Here is a 23,931-nt window from a genome sequence, read left to right on the forward strand (position 1 = left end):
TGGAATGGGCTGCCCAAGGCGATGGTGGAGTCACTGTTCCTGGAGGTGTTTAAGGAAAGACTGGACGTGGCACCCAGTGCAATAGTGGTGTTCGGTCATGGCCGGACTCGACAATCTCAGAAGTCTTTCCCAGCTTGACTGGCCCTGTGGATGGGTTATAAACAGGCTCGGAGCGCTCCCGCCACCACAAGCGCCCGCCCCGCCCCGCGCCCCTCAGCGCCTTCCCGCCCCTCCGCGCGGGGCGGGGCCGTGCGCAGCGCCGTGCGCAGCGCCACGTGACCGGCGGGAAGCCGCGAGGGGCGGGTCGAGGCCGTTCGGCACCGCCCCTACGCGGAGGGGGCGGGGCCTGCGCTGCCGGCGGCGCAGGCGCAGTGCGGTCTCCGCCCGGGCCGGCTGTGGGGAACCCGGAAGTGCCGGGCGGTGCGGCCGCCATGGGGCTGTTCGGGAAGACCCCCGAGAAGCCGCCCAAGGAACTGGTGAGGGGCCGGAGCCGCCGAGGCGGGGCGGGGAGCGGGGGTGGCCGGGAGTTCCAGGGGCGAGTCGCTGCAGGGCCGTGTGGCGTTGCTATGGCGTCGGACGGGAACTGCGGAGGGACCGGGCTTGGCCTGGCCCTAGCGCAGGCTACACCCGGCCCGGCACTGGACTGGACTGGTGGAGACCTCACAGAACCTCCCAGTATCTGAGGGGGCCTACAAGGAATCCGGAGGGGGCTCCCTGTGAGGAACTGGAGTGGTGGGACGAGGGGGAATGGGTGCAAGTTAATAGAGGGGAAACTTAGGTTAGATACCAAGAAGAAATTCTTCTCTGTGAGCGTGGTGAGATACTGGAACAAGTTGCCCATAAAGGCTGTGGCTGCCCCATACCTGGAAATGCTCAAAGCCAAGCTGGATAAGGCCTTGAGCAACCTGGTCTAGTGGAAGGTGTCCCTGCTCAGGGCAGGTCACATATAGTTGGAACTATGTGTTCTTTAAGGCTTCTTCAACCCCTTAGCATTCTATGATTTTAGCTCCTCTTGCAGACACAGCCTTAACATTAGGAAACAGTAGCAGAAATGTTGGGACTTGTAGGGTGAAGATGAGTCTGTAGACAAACTCTGTTTCTATGAACAGCTTTCTGATTTCACAGTGAAGTGAAATAATCAAGACATTGGTGGGTTTCACTGTTGCCTTTCATAAGTAGCTTCAAATGTGTTAGTGAAAGAATCTGCTGTTTGGCGAGAGGAAGATCAGCTACCTTAGAAGTACAGGAAGATCAACTACCTTAGAAGTACAGAAAGTACAGCAGAGAGAAGGAGGGCAGGCACACAAGTTAAAGGCTTAGACAAGCTACAGTATCACAGATGTTCCCGGGTGCTTTGTAGCAGCTGAGTCCCAGGGGAGCAGGTTATGGTTGTTGCTTGTTGAGTGAGAGAATCACATGAGGAATGTTCCTTTGGGAGTGTCCTTTCCCTTCCTCCTCTGCCTGTGTCAACTGGGCTGGGTCACTCTCCTGTGTCCCTGAGTGTGGTACAAGAGACCACAGGAAGAGCTGGGGTTGGGGACTGCTGCTCTCAAGGGTGAGGTAACGCATCAGACAACTGTCTAACCCACACATCTGGTCACATCTCCTGTCTGAGGGCCGCTCTTTTGCCTTCCCTACGTGATGAACTTGCCGTGTTTTCCAATAGCACAGAGTCTGTGGATCATCTTGGAGCTCTTGGAGGATGGTGCCACCCATCAGAACCTTCTTTTTGGTGGTGCACAGCAACGAGACAAGGAGCAGTGGCCATAAACAAAACCTTTACTTGAGGAAAAACTTCTTTATGCTGAGAGTGGCAGAGCCCTGGAACAGCTGCCCAGGGAGGTTGTGGAGTCTCCCTCTCTGGAAACATTCCAAAAACACTTGACATATTCCTGTGTCACCTGCTCTGGGTGACCCTGCCTTGTTAGGGGGTTTGGACTGGATGATATCCAGAGATCCCTTCCTAAGCCAATGATTCTGTGATTCTTTGCAGAAAGCCCTGCAAAAGCAGTATGTAACAGGTGAGGGAGAGGTGACATGAGTCCTCTTGCTGTCATGAGCACTCCCTTGAGGTGCAGGCTGGCATGGTGACTTCACAGGCTTAACACTGGTATTGAGAAACCTATTAATAGTTAAAAATTCCTTTCCTCATGTACCTAACTGCAGCTTTAGAAGGAAAAAGCAGTAGTTATTTTTGCATCCTAGCTGATAGGGAAACAGCACTGCGTAGCTTGTGTCTGCCAGCAGGTGCACAACATACAGTCCCTGAGCAGGGCTAGAGGGAGCCATCCAAGCACTGCAGGAGGTGGATGATGATGGGGAAGGGTTGAGATTTTTGTGATGGTAATGATTTGCCCTTGCTTTCTTTGTCTGCCCACTCTGTTGATGTGAGATAATTTATTTATGATCAATTCAAGGCAAATATCTTCAGTCCTTGTGAATAGCTGTGATGCATTTCAGCCTGTCTAAATCTGTATTATTGTATTTTTAATGCCATATCTGGATTGTCTGAACTTTAAAAAGTGGGTTTTCCTCCAGTGTAGTCTGAGGTGGCTCTTTTCAGCTTGAGTGTTTTGCTGGCTGACTTTGGCATGATGCAGTGCTGTGAGAGTGATGTTTTTGTTTAGATCAGGAATGGAAGCAGAATTGCTTCATCAGCATGGAGTTGTGCTCAGGGTAATCATCTTTGCTTAGCTGGACCACATACTCCTGTTCCCAGTATTGCTGCCCTGTGCCATGGCTCGTGTCCCCACGTCCTTTGTGAGATGGGCAGTGTGGCTTCTTTACAGCTCAACAAATTGCTGTCTCATGTAACTGGGACTAGCCTGGATCAGAGTCAGTGGGATTTGTTCCTCCTCTTGCACAAAACTGGAGATGAGTTGGGAGCAGGGAAGGCATAAGCTCCCAGCTCTGCCTTTAGTACAGTCGTGTGAAGCAGCTGATTCCTGTCAATGCTAGGGATGAGCTGTGAAACAGTTTTTCTGTTTCCTGAGTAAGCAGGGATTGATGACAGCACACAACCAGTCTTGATCTAATGGTGTCATTGTGTTGGGTTGTGCATCCCAGAGACAGAAGCTGCAAATCCTGCTGTGTTTATTTGACAGTTGCTGATTCTGCTCGTACATGAAGGCTTGTTGTGTGTTGGTTTGTTCTAGAATACAAGTTGTAGCGCAAATCTCTGATAGGTGTTACATTTGAGACAGGATAGTTGGCCAGCCAGAGCTCTAACATGTTTTTCTTCAATCTCTTCTCCCTGCTTTTTTCACTCTTATGGAGTCCATGCTCAAAAAAGGGACCTTCTTAGCTTTCTGTCAGGCTGAGGAATGACTCTTCAGGACATATTCTTCTCTGCTGTGAAGAACAAGAGGGGAGGCTGCAGTCAGTCTTGCAAGGATTTGGGGATTTTTTTCCCCTGTAAACCCAGGATTTAACTAAAGGAAGCTTTCTAAAAGCTGTTAGAAACTTCTGTACCTATGCAGGGCTTTGGGTTGTGTGTGTGGGGTTTTAAGCTGATTTTGTGCTTGGGCACCTCAAATGGTGGATTTTGTCTGCAGTCAAAGCGTAGTCTTTTTCACCATGACCAATTGAGACTGGTGGAAGTCTAAATCTGTTGCTCTGCTGGGCTTGTGCACTGAAGAGAACTTGCTTTACAAGTTTTCATTGCACAAGTTCTCTTTACTCTGCTTCCCCAGAGGGGTGGTCAGGGCAAGTGGAGCTCCCCACCTCCTGGGTGAGCCAGAGGGTCTGGAACAGAGAGATCTTGGCACAGGAGGGAGCTGTGGAAGGAGTGGCTGTGTTTGAACCCCGCCAAAGGCAGGGGAAGGGAAGCTGGAGGGCAGAGCAACCTGAGCACGAGGTAGGACACAGCAGGAACCTCATGATGCTGAACAATGCAAGATTGTGCAGGTGGGACAATCATCCCTGCACAGAGATGTGCAGCCTGGGGCTTTGCAGGAGAGGATCTGGTTTCCCATGGATAGTAAATTGAGTTCCCAGTGCATCTTTGCAGCAATGAAGGCAAACGGGGCTGTGTTAGGAAGCTGTAGTTGCAGTGTTGAGTGTTCAGTCACTGTGCCAGTCAGCAGTAAAGAGGCCACATCTGCAGAAGTGTCCCAGTGTGAGCACACAGTTCAGGAAGGATCTCAGCAAACTGGGGAAGTGTGACAGAATGCCATCAGGATGGAGGAGGGCTCGAGTCTGTGATGCAGGAGGAGTGGCTTAGGGAACCGGGCTCATTTTGGCTTGGAGAAGAGAAGGTGAAGGAGGAGGGGTCTAAAGCCTCTCACTGCCTCTGGTGGGGTTGTAGTAAAGACAGAGACAGGTATTTTTGAGATGTGTCCAGTAACAGGAGGGGGGCTACAGCCACCATTGGCCAGAGGAGAGTTTTGAATTGAACGTGAAAGGCCAGGTTAGATGGAGCTCTAAGCAATCTGGTTTAGAGGAAGATGGCCCTGCCAACAGCAAGGCATTGGAAATAGGTGGTCTTTAAGGTCCCTTCCAACCCAGACCATTCCAGTGATTCTATGAGGGAAAGTCTTCACCACACAGGAGTAATTTAAGTGCATTTGCTCAAAGTGGCTGTGAAATCTCTGCCCTCAAACAGTTATCAAAACTCAATGGATGAGACCCTGAACAACCTGTCTGAAGTCTGAACTTGATCCTGCTTTCAGTATGAATTGGCTTGGAGACCTTCTGGGGATCTTCCTGACTGAAACAGGCAGTAGCACCCTTGGGGCTGTCATCCTGTGCCAAAGTCTGTCCCTTCTGCTGAAATCCCCTATGGCAAGTTCCCTCTGTACATGGCTGTGATGTGGGAAGTTAGCCAGACAGTGAGCATCTGACTCACAAATTGCATCACGGAATCATTGAAGAGTTTTGTTTGGAAGGGATCTCTAAAGGTCCTCCTTAACTCCTTGTCTGAACATTAGGAGTAGTGCAGTAACTGGTGGTATCTCTGCAATGTTTTGGGGGTTTTATTATTTGAATAATGAAATATTTTAACATCACTCATAACTTGAAGCTCATGCATTTTGAAGTGCTGCTTTTGATGCTGAATGCTTAAGTTACATGAAAGTATAAAAGATAGTTTTAAAGCTGGAATTTCAAGTAACTCTCACTTTCTCTTTTTAAGGTCAATGAATGGTCCTTGAAGATAAGGAAAGAAATGAGAGTGATTGATAGACAGATCAGAGGTTTGTACTTGTGTCTCATTTTTTGTTTTTACTCTCCTTGTGTGCCTTCAAGTTTTTCTTGCTTTAATTGACGTAGGCTGTGAAATTTAATAACCTGGGGTAGTCTGTGACATCTGGAGTAAAGGAAGATGAATGTGATCCTGGGGCCAGATTTACTCTGTGTTACAAAATTATGTCACTGTGAAGTTATGCAAGTAAAATTTTCAAAAGAACATGAATATTTCATGCTCCCAGTAAGACATAATGCTCTTAAATCCCTTTGGATAACATGTATTAGAGTTATTATCCAGAATTTTACCCACATTATTTAATGAGTAGTATCAGTGTGGTATATAATTCCACGTGTAGACAGTTCCACTGGCATGTACCGGTGTGAAAGTGCACATGCCAAGCAAAAGTATCTTGCTGTCATCCTGGAAAAATTACAAACCTAAGAGAGGAAGGGGAAAAAAACAGGTATTTTCTCAGTGGGTGGTGTTTTGCTATTAAATAATGAGCATTACACTGCTGAATGTACCTTGAAAAGCAGAGGAGTTACTTAATATTGCACTGCTGTTAGTTCAGAATCTGTTCTACCTGCCTTCCCTGAGCCTGAAAATAGGTTTGGGACTAGGTTTTGTTTTCCCCTTTGTTATCTTCTACCCTGTCCCTGGGATTTGTCCATGGGATGTGCTGGTGAAGGATATTTTGTGTCAGCATCTGGTTACTAGGCACATGCCTGTTTGGAGTGACGCCTTGAGGACTATGTCCTCCCTTCCCCATTCTTCCCCAGCCCTGGGCCCCTGGAGTGACCTGGCAGGGTTTGTGACTTCTCCCTCTTGTAGTCTGGGGAAGATTGCTTTTGCAGTACAAAGTCTGTCTTTGTCCTTGTCTCCAATATGAGGAACAGAGTTTATGTCTTTCCCAGGAAGACCGATGTACAGGATGTGAATTCTTTTACTTTCTCCAGGGCACTTTATGTGTCTGTATCAGGTACAGAGGAGCTGCAGCTCTGAACTTACTAGTAACATATGTTTAGAAGTTGCATCTTCCGTGGAAGCAAACTACCCACATGTTCACTACTGATGTTTCTTGAAATTTCAGTTTTCTCTTAACTTTTTACACACCATAATACTTTTAATGGCCTACACAGATACTAGGTTACATGGTAGTGTGATATTTTGATGTGAATGCAAATCTAATAATTTTAGCAGTGCTAAACATGTCTGTGTTTCAGTCCTACATTCAAAGAAATACAGTTCAGCACTAACCACCAACCATCTGCTATACTGATAATTCCCTTAAAATAAAGTACAGAATATCTTTGTGCCAGGATTTCACATTTTACCAGGTGTCACATATGGAAATACAAGGTTCTGCTGGACACTTCCCAGGCTAGCAGGTTGCTCCTGAAGGATGACAGCCAAGTGCTACTGAAGGTTTCCTCAAAAATTACCTGCTGTATTTGGATTCTGCCATGCTTTCTTGTTTCATCTGAGCCTTACACAGGAAATCACTGCAATCTTTAAGTAAGGATGCTAAGCTGGAACCTGCCTTATTTTCCTTGGGGATGGCTGTGCTAGATGTGTTTGAACAAGGCAACACTAGATCCACCTGGGATGAACTGAGTGGGCTTGGATCACTTGAACACTTGGCTCGCCCAGTCAGCACAGTTACTAAAATAGCAACGCATTCTTTGAAACCATCTGCTGTTGGACTCTTGCTGCTGTAGTGATTTCTCTTTGGGGCAGGTTGTTTTTCAGGACTTGGGAGGATTGGAGAAATGAAAGGTATCCTTGCTGCTTTGGCTTTATACCTCTTGTGCTTGATAGTGCTGCAGAGGGACTGGGGAAGTGCCTTTGTCTCCCTTGAGGAGTGTAGCCGGCACTGACCTTCAAAGATGGAGTTGACTGTTCTTGCATACTTGTGCCACTGATCTCATACTCAGCAGTTCATGCCAGTGAAAGCATTCACTCGGGTGCTGGCTGCCTTGCATTAGCCTGGCTGTAGTAACACAATACTTGTGGTTGTTTTCAGCCTGATAAAGGGAATGTTGTAATTCCTCAGTACTGCTGGAGTTCTTCTGGTGCTTTCTGTTTCCTGCTGGAGCACTTCAGCTCTTTCTTACCTGCTCTGATATGCTGGGGCTCGGCTCAGTCCCTTGTCTGACATATAGGTGTCTTCAAGTTTGTGGTATTTCTGAAAATAATAGTGGGAAGGCAGCAAAGGTATGTTTTTCTGATTATGATCCTACAGCTTTCTGCCAGTCCTTGAAGGTAAGCACCTCAGTGATCGATACTGAGAGAATTACTGGTCTTGAGTACAGGGTTCATTAACTCCCACCTGAGAAGCTGTGTTGAAGTCTCCAAGTTGGCCTGTGCCAGAAAGCGTGTGTGGATGCCTTTGTTTTCATAAAAGGGCAGCTTCTGATTCTTCCAACATATAACTTTGTCTGGCATAAATTGAGAAGACTCAAAGCTAAATCTGAACAGAGGCTCTCCTTGAAATAATTGTTCTTGTGGTCATTTCCTTTGTAGGAAGGTGAGGAACCCTTACTATCTGAATTCTTTATTTACTTTAGGATCATTTTTCTTGTGGACTCTGAGATCTACATTTCATCAGTGGCCAATTTATTTCTGAGTCTGCAAAATAAAGGAGGTTGATATTGTCCCTGCTTACTCTTGCACTTTTTACTCTGGTCTTTTTGGAGTATCTGGCTCCTGCTGTTCACAGCCAGTGTTACCTGGCAGGGCAGAACTGTGAACAGTCATATCAGATTTTCTGGAGAAACCAATGGTATTTAAAAAGGCCCTTTTAGTGTATAATAGTTCAAATCCAACTACCTCTTTGGTGCTCATGCTTAGTTCAGTATTCCCACTTAAACACACTCATAAAAAAAGCTTTTGAACAAAGCTGGATGCCAGGAGAGTTTGAACTTGCCAGGGTGTTTTAAGTTAGATGTATATTATGTGTATATATATTTGTATCAGGTCAGTTTAATAGTCAGGAAGTTATTTTGAAGTTGTAAGTCAAATCATCCTCTCAGAGTGCTTTGTTCTTCCAAGACTTTTTTTTTTTTTTTGCTTTGTAAGCTCTTAGTCAGCTCAGCATCATGGACTAATATTCTCAGACAGTCCTTTAGAATGCTCTTGACTGCAAAGGAAATTACAGAGCTGGATGTTCAGTAGTGAGAATTTTCCTATTAAGATTTAGCTGAATTAATCAGCTGACATGTAAATAAGCCTAAAACAGTCTTTGAGTAACAGAGGGAATCTGAAATCAAGCAGAAACAATTCTTTGCATTGGAAACACACCCCAACAAATGACTGATTTCTCTCCTATATCCTTAGGAGTTCATCACTATTTGCTGTGTTTTTCTGTACTCCAGATATCCAGAGAGAAGAGGAGAAGGTGAAGAGGTCAATAAAGGATGCTGCCAAAAAGAATCAGAGAGATGTGTGTGTGATCTTGGCGAAGGAGCTGATCCATTCTCGGAGGGCCGTAAGCAAACTCTATGCATCCAAAGCTCACATGAACTCTGTTCTCATGGGGATGAAGAACCAGCTTGGTAAGAATAAATTCTGGGCCCAAGCACAGTGACTGCTCTGACAGTAGAAGGGAGGTCTGAGGTTTCCTAGTCCAAAACCAAAATCAAACGTAGGCAGAGATTGAATGTGGGAGCAGCATGCTCCTGTGGAAAGCAGCTGATTCCAGTGGGCTTCAGGAGCCTGGGAAGATCCTGCCATAGCAGGCCCAGAGCTTTGAGGCTGCTGAAGTTCTATCCCCTAATCCCAGCAGGCACATGCACCCACACTCTCAGAGCAGAGCCTTTGCCACCACCCCATAAACACACACAGAGCTTTCACACACGTATGAGCAGCTCCATCCTGCTCTTCCTCTTCAGCTCATGAGGACTGAGGTCCAGAACACACATGTACACAATAGGTTGGTTGTTCCAGGAGTTGCTCTCAGATGCTCTGTCTAAGCTGGCCAGGTATCTGGTACCTGGCCCTAGATCTCCTGCTCTGCTGGTATCTGGTCCTGCAGGCCCCTGAGGTTTGTGTGTTCCCTGATCTGCTTCAATCCTTCCCCAAACCACCTTTGGTTGTTCCCCTAAGATTCAGTTATGTACCCTTAAAAGGTCCAGTGTAATTTTTCCCCATGTCCAAATATGTTCTTTTCCCCTTCATCCCTGTAGGCAATAACCCCCCTCAGTCTGCAAGATGTTCTGAGATGTTTCTCCAGTGCCCTGGCCTGGATGGGTGTCCCACCCTGGGCTCTGAAGTAGTCAGGGAGCTCCCAGTTTTAGTTTCTTGGGGTTCCTGCCCCTTATTGTTCCCTGCATCCTTGCTGGTTCCCTGTTTCCTGTGACGAGCTGCTCAGCAGATGATCTAATGCCTGAGGGTTCCAGTGATGTGAGAATCACATGCTCTGAAACAGAACTCGCACAATTTGGAGCACATTCTTAGTGTGCATTTCTAAACAGTTGGAATGCATTCCTAATATCCCTGTATCCTAGTGGTGCCTGTGTCACTGATTTTGACAGAATCTGTCCCAGGAGTACAATATTCTCTTCATCTTGTAGATGGTTGCTTCCCTAGCAAGAGGTTGGGGGCATTTACCAGTGCCTACATTGGGGGAGCAGTGTTTGATTTCTTAGTGTGGATGAATCCTTTTGCCCCTTGGTTTAACACCTATGTTCTGTAAACCCTCCTTGGTCCTTTGTGTTCCTCCAGCAGGAGCATATTTCCCATGTTTCTTACCCACATCAGAAATCTGTTGTAATACACTTCCTGCAGTGTTTTCCATAGCTGGAAACAGTCCAGCCTCTAACAAGCAGAGCAGAAAGCTTTAAGGACAGGAGAAGACTTGGTGGAGGTCAACATGCTGCTGAAATGTCAAAGTATTTCCCCCACCCCAGCATCATCCAAGTAGATTTTAATGTTGGATGAGTGATAAAACAGGAAGTCACACTGTGAACCTTAAGTGAAATTTTATTCAAATGTGGCTCCCCATGCATGTCATTCAGGAAAGGAAAATGCATCCTTGCATCTTAAGGTGTCCCTTAAAAGGAAAAATTCAAAACAGCCTCCTCCTCATTACCACTGCCAGCCATCTTCATCTTCTTGGAAATATTCTGATACACTTAGATAGGAAGTATGAAGGAATCTAGAGTTCAGTCTGGGGTCTGTAGTAACTTGAGAAATGACCACTCAAGGCAAGGATTCTGGTAGTTACAAGTATAGAGCTCTTAAAAGAAATTGTTAAAATGAAAAATAATACGTGCTGTACCTTCACATTTTGCTTTATTAAGGAGTGATTTTATATACAAACAGGTAAGTTCTCCATGTCCAGGAATCTGCAAAGTTAAATGGCAGAGTTCAAAACACTTCAAAGTACCCTTAATTACTGCTTTTTGATCTTGGTATGTCAATACGTATGAGGAGAGCTTATAAGTTAGAATAGCCTCTGGAAAGCATATTGTTAAATTCATTTTAAACAAGCTTATTTTTGGCTTCAGTATTAATGTTATAGCTTACTCTTTGCTGTGGAGCTATTGCAGCAGAACTTCTGCCAGGGTTAGTTTCCAGTGTCAGGCAGGAGATCCCTGTTTTCAGCAGTCACTGCAGCTCTGCTGCTGAGGGGCTGGGCAGGAACAACTCTCTCTCTGTCTTTAATGAACTCGTGCAGCTGGGTTGAAATCTCTGCAGACCACCTGGGTTCCTCATTGCACAGGACCAGTAGCTTTGCTATAAATGTGACTTTTCCAATGTGCATGTAAGTTGGGCTTTTCCAGGAATTTAGTCAAGAATGAAGAAGTGCAATGCCCATTTATTTTTTAAATTGAATTGCCTAAATGTAAACAAATTTCCATGTAGGGAAGATACAATTTCTCTGCTTTCAGCAGTGCATGCATTGTTCAGACTCTTCTGTGCCTCTCTTTCACAGCTGTCCTCAGAGTAGCAGGTTCATTGCAGAAGAGCACAGAAGTCATGAAAGCTATGCAAAATCTAGTAAAAATCCCAGAAATCCAAGCAACAATGAGGGACTTGTCCAAAGAGATGATGAAGGTAAGATGTGGTTCATAAATCAGACTTGGGTGAACACAATGTTGTTACTGAGCCTGTGCAGCTGCTGGGGTGGCCCCTTTGTCACGGGGCTGGTGTGAGCTCAGAAAATTCTCTGACTCTGTGGCAAGTCTGATACTGGTGACACAAAGAGTTTTAAAAATCACCATTCCAAGTAACAATTTTCAGTCAAAATTTGGAGCATATGGGGAATTTATTCACCATAGACATGTTCAAAGAAACAACAATTTTCAGGCATTTATATACACTATAACAGCCAAGATTCTTTTTAATAGACACTCCCAAAAATCTGCCCAATTTTTTGCATCATGGTAGAGGTGTTTTGTTTCTTTTAAATACTACCAGAACATCTCATCTTTCTTTGTTTAATGGATAACCCGAGTTTTATCCAGCTAACAGTGCTTTATTAAATGTGCTATCCTGCTTGGACAATTACTATTGATTAAGCTTTCTGGGGAGTGCAAGCCTATGAAGTGGCTCCCTTACTACACCTGCAATGTATTAATCAAGTTTTCTGGGATTGTGTAGGCCTTTGACTCCTTAACTTGCAAGATACTGTTCTTGTTCTGTGACATCTAATTCATCTCTAGTTACATGATAACCATTAAACAGTTCTCTGTTGAATTTTGTTCTTCAGCTATGGATTCTCTAAGGGGTGTGGGTCCATGGAGTTCCTTTCTGTAGGTGCAGTGAGGTAATTTCTCAGGGTTTTCTACTGACACTTAGCCAACACAGGTGTAAACCAAAACCAGCCAAAATAACACAGTCATACATTCCTTAACTAATTAAATGTAGTTCATTACAAGACTTTTAAAGAATTACAAAACTTCTGGCTAATTCAGATATATCAAGCTCAATGTCTCCATGTCATGAGAGTGCTCTGATTTGAAAGTATACTAAGTCTCTATTATGACTGCTACATTTTCAACTACCAAAGTTGTTTTGCTTTTTCCCTTCCTACCACTCTAGATTGTTTAGTTCAAATAAATTCATTTCTAAATATTTTTTCCATTGTGCACCAGCATGGTTTGGCCATATCTGGGTTGTAGGGCCTGCAAAGGAATGTTTTTAAATGCAGATAGAAAAAATAAACAAGCTGTGTCAAAGAGCAGTTTTAGGGTGTGCTACACAATTCATGCTGCATGACTGAAATTTACACTTGTATTTCACATACTTGGAGCAGGCTGGGTTCTTGGTTTAGACATGCAACAACACTAAATAACCACAGAAGCATAGAATGGTTTAGGTTGGAAAGGATCTTAAAGATTATATAATTCCATCCTCCCTGCTATGGACAGGGACATCTGCCACTAGACCAGTTTGCTCAGAGCCCCATCTAACCTGGCTAGGAACCCTTCCAGGGACTGGACATCCACAGCTTCTCTGGGGAACCTGTCCAGTGCCTCACCACCCTCACAGGGAAGAAATTCTTCCTAATATCTAATTTAAATCTCCCTGGTTTTAATTTAAATAACTTGAGATTTTCAAAGTGAGAACAGGTGCCTTTAATCTTCAGTTTTCTTCCTGCTTTTCCTATGCACCAGTTGTAGAGGTGTGTGCTCACGCTGAGGGCAGGTGTGTTGGCCACCCTCCCACAACAGCCTGGAACTGGAACCCCCCTGGAGCAGGGGAGTGTTAAATGCCTGGATAGGCATAACCTCATCTCCCAAGTAGAAATATCTTCTTCCTCTGCTGTTTCCAAGCACATCACACACTGCCTTGTTTTTTTCTGCTAGGCTGGAATTATAGAGGAAATGCTGGAGGACACCTTTGAAGGCCTGGAGGATCAGGAGGAGATGGAAGAGGAAGCTGAGGCAGAAATTGACAAAATCCTTTTTGAAATTACAGCTGGTGAGTTTGTGAGTGCTGCTGAGAGCCAAGTCCCTGCTCTGTTCAGTAAGATGCAGCAACTGAAATCTTCATCTATTCTGTGCTCTCCCAGTGGCCTCTCATCCTCTAGTGGTGGGCAGAGAGCTCTGACAAACTGGTTTCTCAGGGAATACTGGCTGAGAAGGCCAGTGGAGCTCAGCAGAGCAGAACTAATATCCATCAGCTGCTGTCTGTGCAGTTATGTAATTGAGGCTCTAGCAGATCTGTGTTTGGCTGTGCAGTAAATCTTCTTAACAATGTGAAACTTACATGATTGATCAGGTATTATTATTAATGAAACCAAGAAATAAACTCCACTGCACTGCCTTGACTATGTGCTGTGTTGTGAGTCCTGGCAGTAACATGCTGTGTCTTATTTGGGGGAAAAAAACCCAAAACAAACACAAAAACCCTCTTAAAAACAAAACCACAACTTCTGCCTTCCAGCTCATGAAGTAATGATTTGCTGGTTCAGTTATTTGACTTGGAGAATGCTTAGCATGCTCCTTTCACCTGGATTGCTTGTGATGTGGTGTGACAAAAACAAGTTCCAGGACTGCATTCAGCTGTACCATACTGCAAGTGCAGCGCCCACCCTGCTGCCACCTTGTGCCCAGCACACACACATTGCCCTGTTCTTCCTCACGTCCCAAGTTACTTTTTCCATCCTGTTTCCTGGCTGGAGCAGCTCCCCTGCTCCTGAGCAGGCAGGGGGAGCTCCCAGACAGGCAGCAGGGCTTGAGGGGGAGGCTCTGAGCCTCCTCCCAGAAGGGAGTGCAGAGGCTCAGAGCTGTCAGGTCAGTGCTGCTGGGCAGCCAACAGCCCCCGACTGGCCCTGCCACAGCTCAGGGGTGTGACCTCCATAGGAAATGACTGGTTGGGTTATTTTAGATGTCCCTGAAAGCCACTAATTATTAAATGAACCCCTGACACTTGCTAATGAGCCTGTTTTGTCGTTGCAGGGGCCTTGGGTAAAGCACCCAGTAAAGTCACAGATGCTCTGCCAGAGCCTGAGCCCATGGGAGCAGCTGCTGCTGCTGCTGTGGATGAGGAAGAGGACATTGAAGCAATGCAGTCACGGTTGGCCACCCTGCGGAGCTAGGGACAGGATGGATGTGTACAGTTTGCTTTATTTTATTCTGTCCTACCTTCAAAATGCAAAACTTAATGTATTCTCACTTATGTAATATATTTATATTTTATTTTCTTCCTGAGGATTTTTTTCTCCAAGACACTACTGTAATATATTGCTTGGGGAGTGCAGTCTCTTCCAGTTTTCTGTTCAGCCCATGTTTCCTGTGGTGACATGGCAAGGGTGGTGTAATGTTATGTATTTTTAGACATAAAATCCTGAAATATATTCTCATCTTCAAGCAGCATTTCTCCCTAACAGGCACTTTGGTTTTAAAACTGCTACCAAAAACCTCCAGCACTGTCAGATCTGTGTTTTCCTGAACCAATACAAATTTTATTAAAGCTGCTTCTAACAGTCACTGCCATGCTGCAGTTTAGTTTGCATCACTTTAGCCTCTTTCACAAACAATACCCACCTCTAACACCTCCCTTTTAGTTTCATAACACCTTTCTTTAGCACATTTAGGGCCTTCACTGCATAGTTAAAGAGAAGTTTTCAGTGTTCCAGCTCTGTATGATCACAGGAGCCTGTTTTAGCCAGGGCCGTGGCACAGTGAGGGCAGGTCAGTTGGCAGCAGGGGGAGGGGGACCCTGACTCACCACGCTGTTGGCAAAGCTTCCTCAGACCCTGTGGCCATGCCAAGGCCTCTCTGCTGCTCCAATAGCACATTCCAGGGTCGAAGGAGAGTTGTGTCTCCTCCCAAGGAAAAGCTTCAGGCAAAACACATGTTATGGCTCACAAAAGGCTGTTTGCAAACCAAAAGCTCTGACCCAAACCTGTCACTGCCACAGCAGCTCCCAGACAAAGGCCAGAGATCTTCATTTTAAGGAAGACTTTCCCAAAGAAAGCCAAGTCTAAATAATTGTATCCCAACTGTAAGGGTAGAAAAAACACACAAGGCACACACAGATAGCTGGACAGAGTCCAACACCTCCCATTCTGAGCCATAAAAGCAGGTTCACCTTTGAGGCAAAGTATCCCCAGTGCTTCAGGGCTGTGCAATTCAAGTATTCATCTCCACCCCAAATGTAACAAAAACAGGCAAGAGGGACAGTTTGTTTCTTGTCTTAAAAATCCAGAAAGGACAGATCAGAAACAAAAGTGGATGACAGCTGCAATAAAACAAGATTGAACAACAGCACAGTGGCAAGACCTCAAAATCCAGCTTCAACAATGAGTCTTTTCAGAGTTATGTGCACACACACAGGGTGTATCCGTGTGACTCAGCTCCCTGGGAGGTACCTGTACTCCAGCTGCCCACAAATACTCCAGCTGACTCCAAGGAAAGCAATTAACTTGCTTCATGTCATCTACTTCAACTTGATAGTTCAAGGGAGAAGGTTCAGGTGTTGTTTTAAAGCATACTTCACAAGTTCAAGCACAAAATGCCAAATCAAGGCACCTGAAGTGACTAGAACAAGTTATTTACTGTCAAGAGGTGTCAGCAAGAGAAGGTGGAGAAAAGCTCCCACTGAATACAGTGAAGGGCTGTTGTGTAGGCAAACCTTCTGCAAGTCAACTTCACTTAGCTCTTACAAGAGAGTCCTGCTCCCTGCACATCACTGTCCCCACTCCTCAGGGAGCAATCAGAGGAAGTTTCTCTGAAGAAGAATCCTGTTACTCAAGACAAACTCAACAGTTGATGCTGATCACAAACAGCAGGTGAAGTACTACAGGAAGGGGAATTTGCAGAGTTCAAGCTGTTGTATAAGCTAAGAAAAGTGAACTTGAAGGTTTCCGCTCCTGCCTGACTGTTCAGAGCAGCCATCCTGCAACTTTCAGTGCTGGGAAGGAACTAAAAGGTTAATTTTGTCTCAGGGTATCTCATCAAATGAGAGATTCACTTTTCCCACTCATAACCTCTCCCTATTTTAAGTTTTACGATGTTTCCAGTGTTTCTCCAAATAACCCTGAGTTCTGTGTGTACCATTTCAGACAGAAGCTGCAAAGCTCATGTGGTACAGACCTGGCAGCAGTAATCTGTCAGCTGGGTTAACCAAAAATAACCATAAATGGATCTGCCACTAAATTCCATACCCTGAGCCTTCAAGCACTTGAAAAAACAGTATGAACCATTTATGATACACAGTTTTCTTTTGCATTTCAGAGTACTGCATCAAACTAATTACATTTTAAACAGTCAATTGAAGAAGATAGGCAAGGAACAGTATCTGAAATAGAAGAATTTTTATGTAACCATTCAGTGTTAAAAACAAGAGAATCAAACATCATTTCAAATTAAAGAGCAGTTTTGAACAGAAGACATTTGATTAAAAGTTTCTTTTAACATTTAGAAACTTAAATACATTTACCTAAAGATGGTTAACTCCCATCTCTATGTTACTATACAATAGCTTAAAGCTACTTTAAAATGCTAGTTCTATGTTAATGTGAAATTCCAGAACTGCATTCTTAACTTTTTATGTAAATTGGTTATTAAACTGAGCAATTCCATACTTCCTCCCACCCTAAAATAAATTTTAAAAATTGAAGCTTTACAATGCCTTGAATAATATTTTTCAAACGAGTAATTTGGAATAGTTCCCAACAGTTCTATAGGAGGTATTTTGTACAGTTTGGAGAGCAACTCCATATAAAGTTCTATTGCAACTGAGCATTCACAGTATGCCACAGTCCATACATATTACTACATATACATATCAGGTTTGTAAACATTGGAAGAATACACAGAACATAGTACCACGGTCCTCTGGTACTGCTGAAAGGAAGATGAGGTAACATTCATATAATCTCAAAGTCCACAGAGGTCCTGACTGAGTAGGTAAAACAGCTGCCAACGCTTCTGTTTCATAGTGTGTGGTTAAGGCGCTCTATGTCACGGTCTGCTAAGGCTGGATTCGTTAGCTCTCAGTATCCCAACTGCATCTTTAACAGCATGGTATATGACATTCTTCACCTGCAGGAGCAAAGGAAAAGGTGCTTGGTTTCACAAGCAAACAGCACAGTTTTCCAGCTTTCCCACTTACTTCCCCTCACCCTGTGCAGGCCAGTTTGAACACACTCATCTGCCTGACCTTCATGCAAATCACAGACTTGGGAAAATGTCTGTTGTGCTTTAGTGGTTTTTTTGTAAAGGGTCAAGAGCAATGAGCATTGGGAAGTTACCTGCAATTTATCTTCATGGTTTGTATGCGTATGTGACAGATATCTAAATTCCTGAGTGAGCCAGAAGCAGTGTTTGACATGCTCTGGGGATACAAAGTCTTCTGCAACTTTAATACAACTGTACAAATTATGAACCTAAAGAGAACAAATAAGCATTAGCCACGTGCTCAAAGAGCTGACCAATGGCAGTCAGGCCATTCCAGGTCCCTGGTGCTTGCCTGGTGTGGAGCTCCTGCTGGGATGAAAACTACATCTCCTAGAAACTGTACAATAGCCCAGCCTTGAACTCCGTACTCCTGATGAAGGCGTTTCCTCAGCGGTCGGTCCAGGTACCAACTCTGATCGTGAATGGGATCGTGATCTACAGGGTTTTCTTGGCCTTGTTCTTCTGCAACCTGGGAAAGTCACAAGACAACAGGCATTTTAACACACCAGTCTGACAGGACAGTCAAGTTGTACCTGTGGTATTCCATAGAAACATGTGCCAGAGCAGCTTGCATCATGTGTTCAGGTAGGAGAGTCACAATGCAAGTTTAGGTCTTTACTCAGACCTTTGTCAAGGATTCAGCATTTCTCAGGTCACACTGGCTTCAGATGCATTGCAAATGTGAATATGGAAAATGCAAGTAATCCCAACTGACAATGGCAAGTGAAGCAACTCATGTTCACATTGGGAACCACTGTCATATATGGAACCAGCATTCTGACACTACTAAAGCTGGAGAGGGACTGTGGAGAAAGGTGTGAAGTGACAGGACAAGGGACAATGGCTTTAAACTGAAAGAGAATAGGTTTAGCTTGGAAGAAGAAATTAGGAAGAAATTCCTTCCTGCAAGGGCAGTGTGGCACTGGTACAGGCTGCCCAGAGAAGCCCCATCCCTGGAAGTGTTCCAGGCCAGGTTGGACAGGGCTCTCAGCAACCTGCTCTAGGGCAAGGTGTCCCTGCCCATGGCAGGGGGCTTGGAATGACGTGGTCTTGAAGCTCCCTTCCAAACCCAACCATTATGAGATTCTCTGACTCTATAGCCTGTGACTGGAAGACACTGCCAAGTGTGGAATTCAGCAGGTGTCTGCCTTGAGGCCACAATCAGTCACTGTGTGCTCACTGACCCAGAGGATGCAAACCAGATTTTCAAGAGAAACAAGACTGGGAGGCACAACAAGCACTTCAGGACAGAAATTTGAGGGCTGTGGGGAGAGAATTTCTGCAAGAAGTTGCTGTATAAATCCAACTTACTGCAGCAGCCATTTACACCCTCAAAAACTCATTTGTGAGGAGATAAACAGCTTGGTTCTAATTCCACTAAAAGCTGCTGAAAGCCCCATACCTGCCAGCAAGTGTGATACAAGGGACTGAGGTGTGAGACAGATGTCAAGACTCCAAGTGTTAATGCTTATCAAACTCAGCATCATGTTTTACCAACCATAAGATTAGTTCTTTGTTAACATTAATAAGTTTGTTGCAGCCTCTCCCAGCTTCCACCACAAAAGCCATAAGCCTGACCAGGCCAGGAGTTGTCCAGATCATCCCATTTATTCTTTTAAATATCAGCATATTGCCTCTTTCCACTTCTAGAGCACCAAAGTTTCACAATTAAAACCACAAAGAACTCTAGACCATCTGATGTAAATTTAAACACTGACACAAGCCCTTTTGGATGTGGCAGCATATCTCCACTAAACGCTTAACTCCTGTGAAAGCATGACACACAATACCTCATACTTTTCCCTTAATTCAGACCTCATCCAGGTATGGGAGGAAGAAAAGGTAGTAAGAGAGAAAAGAAGGAAGATTGTTATGTACATGTATTGCTCTGACACTTCTTAAAAACATCTCACATTCTTCTAAAATAATCTAATTAAACTGCTCTAATGCTTAAATCTAAACCAGCTATTTTCTTGTTCACTAGGTAACAGTACTCATTTATGAGAAGAGTGGGCAGAAGGACATACAAGGTAACTTCAGGCTTCAACTCTCCACCCTTTTCAGGTCCTACAAGACTCATGGCACAGGCAAAGTTTTGTCTTGGATACAATTCAAGCTATTTGTTTCCACAGTAACTAAGATAGGAAGGAGGAGAAAAGCCAAAGGATAGAGACTTGCAAGCCCACACAGCCAGATCAATTTTTAAGATTAACAGCTTACCTTCTTAAGGAACTCCCGGATTTTCTCTGTATCTTTGGCAGCATAAATGTGCCACAGAGCTCCAGGCTTTTCTCGGCTTTCAGTAAAACGCTTAATTGTCAGTTCATCAGAGTCACCATCCTGGATGGTCTTAAGCACTTCTGTGGAGAGTCAACACAAGCTGTTACACTAAAGGATCTTCTCTCTGGGCACAGAAATATCCCCCCAGACAGCACTAACACTTCACCTTCTTCTTGATCAGCCTGGCCTTTGGGGATCCCCACGTAAACCATGACGTTGGCTGCGTCAGACACATCCAAGTGGAGGTTTGTTGTGCCGTATTTTCTGTCCTCTGGTGTTATTAAGCCTGGGGAAGGAATGAAAGGGGGGAAAAGGAGTAGTGGATCCATCAGTAAGACAACGAGTAATTTGGAATAGCTCCCAACAGGAACTATTTTGACACCATTGTCAAAAGCATTTTCTGAAAATATTAGAGCACTTTCACTTCTCCCAACAAATGCTTCCAGAACAGCAATATGCTTTCTATCCAGGACCTTACTCCATCTTGTGGCTTCCCAAGTGGTCTCCTGACAGGCTGATACAGATCAATGTATCTCTACCTAACCTGTATGATACACAAGTCATGTTTAAGTCCTGCTAGAAAGGGGCTTCTACAGCATTTTAAGATAAATGATGCATTTTCATTAATAGTCCTGTTTTCACTCTAAACAGCAGCTGATACAGGATTTACTATCCACAATCTCTCTACTGGTAATGATGCTGCTTCATTTTAAATGTCTTTTGAGTGACAGCAGATGAACCAGACATGGAAAAAACTGCTCATGGAAGGATTAACAGCTAAATAATTCAGCTCAAAAAGGAGAACAAAAGCAATACAGCCAGAAGGAGCCAAATAACAAATATATGTTGTCAGCTACAGGAAAAGAGGCTGTGGAACAAGTTGATTGGAAGACTGGGAATAACTACTATTGGCTTGAAACCACCTGGACAAAAAGATGTTTAAAAAGATAAATAATGTCATGCTCTGGACATCATTGATATCCATAGGCGAGCCAAACACAGGTTTTCTGATCTATGGGATTAATCAAATTGTCTACAACAGCAAGGATTCACATAATTCACATAAAAATTTGATATGAACATGTGGTCAATGTGACCTTTAGAGTGAAAAATTCCTTACCATATGCATTGTACATCTTGGGGCCCAAATCCGGTCGCACAAAATAGTTGGGAAGTCGAGAGGCAAGGTTGAGTTTGCCACCTCTCCTGGTGTATTCTGGCAATGGGATATTTTTCATCAAATCATCAAACCTAAGATAATGCAGCAGAATTTAACATTAGGTACTGATAAAACCAAACACAGACTGAAACAGACTGCAACAAAAGCTCTCTCCAGTCAAGGAAATGTACTCTTTCCCTCAGGGGGTTTGCTGGACATCATGAAAAGGAACTAAACAAACAAGGCACAGAAATACAGCAAATAAATTTAACTGCTCTGAAGTAATGCTATTTTGTTGTGTTATCATCTCAAGGAATATCAAACAGCCTAAGTCCTAATACTTAAAAATATTTGGCCACAAAGTAAGCTTCAACTGAACTTCAGATTTCAAAGTGGTCCAGGCTTTTAGGAGCAGTGTCAGGTGCTCACTTTACTTAGCAACAAACACAATGAACCACATAAAAAATTATCCTGAGACTTGTACAGGATTTCCATTTATGTAAGGCATCTCTGAGGAACAGAGCTGCTCACATGTCACCAACTGCTGCTCAAAGCTGAGCAGGTATCAAAACACAAGAATATTCCTACAGTCCGTTATTTTGGGGGTGTACCACAGAAACAATGAACATTTCTACTAATTCATACCGAGAGGGCATCATATCTCTGAAGTCTTCTCCTGGAGGCCAGTCCTTAAGCTTCAATACCATTGGCTCTCCCTCTTCTGTTCTCAGGCGACCTAATTTGAAATATTAGCAAGTCTTACTTAGTTTTCAATAGTTGTACAACTCATAATATAAATAATTAAGATAAATAAATCCTTATCTCAGCTTTAAAATCATGTTCATTCCACAACTTTTCATGTAGAACTAAAGACATACAAGTTCTTCTGACACCAGAGTAGAGTATCACTCATGACAAACATGTTACAACAGGAGATGTCAGAGACAAGCAGCCTTTACTGCTTCCCTGCCTGAGCACTTCCTACAATTTAGCTCAGAAACTGGTTTGTGTTTGAGGCCAAAAGTAGCTGATGAAGCCAAATGTCTTCAAAAATAAAATAACAGAAAAGAAAGGTGTGAGTCTTCCACCTCCCACTCTTTTTGCCCTAAGTATAAAACTCCGTAAGTTTACAACTGATTTAACAGTAAAGCAGATCCTTAGATAAGGATGTGTAACAAACAGATAAAATAGAACTCCAGATGCAATGGCAAGTGTTAATTCTCCTGGAAAAGCTCCAGCTCATCTCCTTAATCTATTTTTATAGAAAGTAACCTCAGTCCCTCAGGACTTGAAGTACCTTCAAGTTAAAACAGCAGAACTCATTTAACCTGTGAGCACCACCCCTACATGTGTGCTTCTGTTTCACTCAATTGGGAAAAAAACCTGACAGGTGAACCTACTTGCTAGGAATATGTTAAATTTCCTCAGAATGTTTCCCCAAAAGACTAAAGGCAGCAACATACTCCTGAAGGAGTATAGGAATGACAGTTTTTATCTAGTCCATAACCTTGTGAGCATAAATGTCTGCAATGTATCCTCACTAAACTGTCCAAGGTGAAGATAAATCCTTGAACATGTTGTGAACTGCTTATGGATCACAAACCTGTGCTAGGGAAGAATTATTGCTGCTGAGTGTTTTACCTATTGGAAAAAAGATTCACAGTACTTACTAGAAATATCTTCAAAACCATCCCAGAAATCCCCTACAGTAGCTCCAGTGATGATTTCATTGGTCCTGCAGTTAACCAGATCTACTTCCTGTTGGCCAAATTCCTTCCTAAAGGACTCCGGTCTCCAAAGGTCTGCATTTAACTTGTGGTGTACTCCTGACACCATTACAGGCTAGAAAGCAAAAGAATATAGTCTGAAGAATTATTAAACACCAAAAATTCTAACTACAGCAGGATAATACATAAAATACACTGAGCATTTGAATGCAGGCATTTTGCTAACTAAATGCTCCGTGTGCCCTATCTGAATTCTGCCTTATCATGCATCTGAGCATTCCCTACTGCAAACTGAGGCAGCTTTTTATACATAATTTCAGCTCTGTGCTTAGAAACAGATTTGAAAAGTAAAACAGGTCTTTAGGTAAGGATGTGTAATAGTGCTCATGACACACATTTGATGAAGGTTTAATGTTGCTGATCGCTACAGTGGTTGTAGCTGTGCTTCAACTAAAGGACAATGTACATGAACTGCAAATGGAAAAAGCAGGAAAATGAAAATACCTGTCCCTGCTTCCAGCACTCCCTGAAGACATTCCAGTTGCTTTCATTGTTGGGATCCTGAAGACACAGCAGGCGGTTATCACATAACCAGTAGTGGGGCGTGTCAAAGCCCATTATCGTGGGCTTTATGGTCAATCCTTGAGGTTTCTTAGGCAAGTCTGTAATGGCTCTATTTTGCACCAGGGAAGCAAAAATGTCATCAAGGATTTTGGGTGTACTCTTCAGTCCATTGTCTGTCTGATAAAACACATGAAAGAACAAGAACAAAAAATTAGTGCTCTTTTCTGTTGCCTTATCCTGCAGGCTTTACAGAAAGTATTTGCCACTTCCATAATTTTTTACTTGAGATTAAATCATGCAGACAAACAAACAACTGCAGAACTTTGCTGTCTAGAAATGCACCATCATTAGATGCCAAAGCCATTTCTTACACTTTGTCTACAGAATTCTGGCACAACAATTTCTGTTCTAATTTGCATCTCAGCAACACTGTAGGAACCTAGCATATATATCAGGGAACAGGATTTGCTTTATATCAAAGAGCAGAAATTCAGCTTTAGCAAAAAAAACTCTCAAGGCCAGTATTTTTCCCCACCACTTTGAAGTCACATCTGCAAGGTCAGACAAAGCCCAGAAACATCTGAAGTGAACCAGTCTGCAAACAAGGTATGGGGAACACACCACAGAAGGTTCTCCATCTGCAAGTTCATTGGTGTTTCTTTTTGAGTCTAAAAGAAATCTCAACCAATGCAGCTGCCAGACTAGCCTAAGGAAGCTAATCTGCTTTATCCCTTAGCTCCGAGTTCCTCACCAAGACTTGCTGATAGTACCACTAAACCACTAACTGAGCACTGAAACACAGAAACTGAGTTCATCCCTTTTCCCAAACGAAGACAGAATTTTACTTACTGTGACAAGAAAGTAAACTGCCTGTGGAAGTTGTTC

At 43.8% G+C, this 23,931-nt stretch overlaps 2 protein-coding genes across 7 annotated transcripts in view; one reads left to right on the top strand and one right to left on the bottom strand.

The window, feature by feature from the left end:
- LOC111928305 (charged multivesicular body protein 3) overlaps positions 1–21,040 on the top strand; it is a 45,660-nt gene extending 24,620 nt beyond the window's left edge. The window contains exons 1-7 of one of the 3 annotated variants that reach the window (XM_086891392.1): positions 319–476; positions 5,132–5,192; positions 8,560–8,739; positions 11,121–11,242; positions 12,997–13,111; positions 14,092–14,246; positions 19,301–21,040. In XM_086891392.1, the coding sequence (XP_086747518.1) occupies positions 432–476; positions 5,132–5,192; positions 8,560–8,739; positions 11,121–11,242; positions 12,997–13,111; positions 14,092–14,231 (663 nt within the window). In that variant the 5' untranslated portion in view covers positions 319–431 and the 3' untranslated portion in view covers positions 14,232–14,246; positions 19,301–21,040. Of the gene's footprint in view, positions 1–312; positions 477–5,131; positions 5,193–8,559; positions 8,740–11,120; positions 11,243–12,996; positions 13,112–14,091; positions 14,623–19,300 lie in introns of those variants that run through there. The other 2 variants (XM_023925699.2, XM_086891393.1) reach the window with 2 other exon arrangements.
- KDM3A (lysine demethylase 3A) overlaps positions 16,437–23,931 on the bottom strand; it is a 32,231-nt gene continuing 24,736 nt past the window's right edge. For all 4 annotated transcript variants that reach the window (XM_086891370.1, XM_086891369.1, XM_086891368.1 and 1 more), the window contains exons 18-26: positions 22,987–23,223; positions 22,426–22,597; positions 21,401–21,491; positions 20,717–20,847; positions 19,763–19,882; positions 19,537–19,676; positions 17,609–17,785; positions 17,391–17,525; positions 16,437–17,181 (exon numbers count right to left, since the gene is read on the bottom strand). In XM_086891370.1, coding sequence (XP_086747496.1) covers positions 17,101–17,181; positions 17,391–17,525; positions 17,609–17,785; positions 19,537–19,676; positions 19,763–19,882; positions 20,717–20,847; positions 21,401–21,491; positions 22,426–22,597; positions 22,987–23,223 — 1,284 coding nt within the window. In that variant the 3' untranslated portion in view covers positions 16,437–17,100. The remainder of the gene's footprint in view (positions 17,182–17,390; positions 17,526–17,608; positions 17,786–19,536; positions 19,677–19,762; positions 19,883–20,716; positions 20,848–21,400; positions 21,492–22,425; positions 22,598–22,986; positions 23,224–23,931) is intronic.

This window comes from Cyanistes caeruleus, chromosome 5, assembly GCF_971803275.1.
Source record: "Cyanistes caeruleus chromosome 5, bCyaCae1.hap1.1, whole genome shotgun sequence".
In the NCBI taxonomy this organism is placed as follows: Eukaryota; Metazoa; Chordata; class Aves; order Passeriformes; family Paridae; genus Cyanistes; species Cyanistes caeruleus.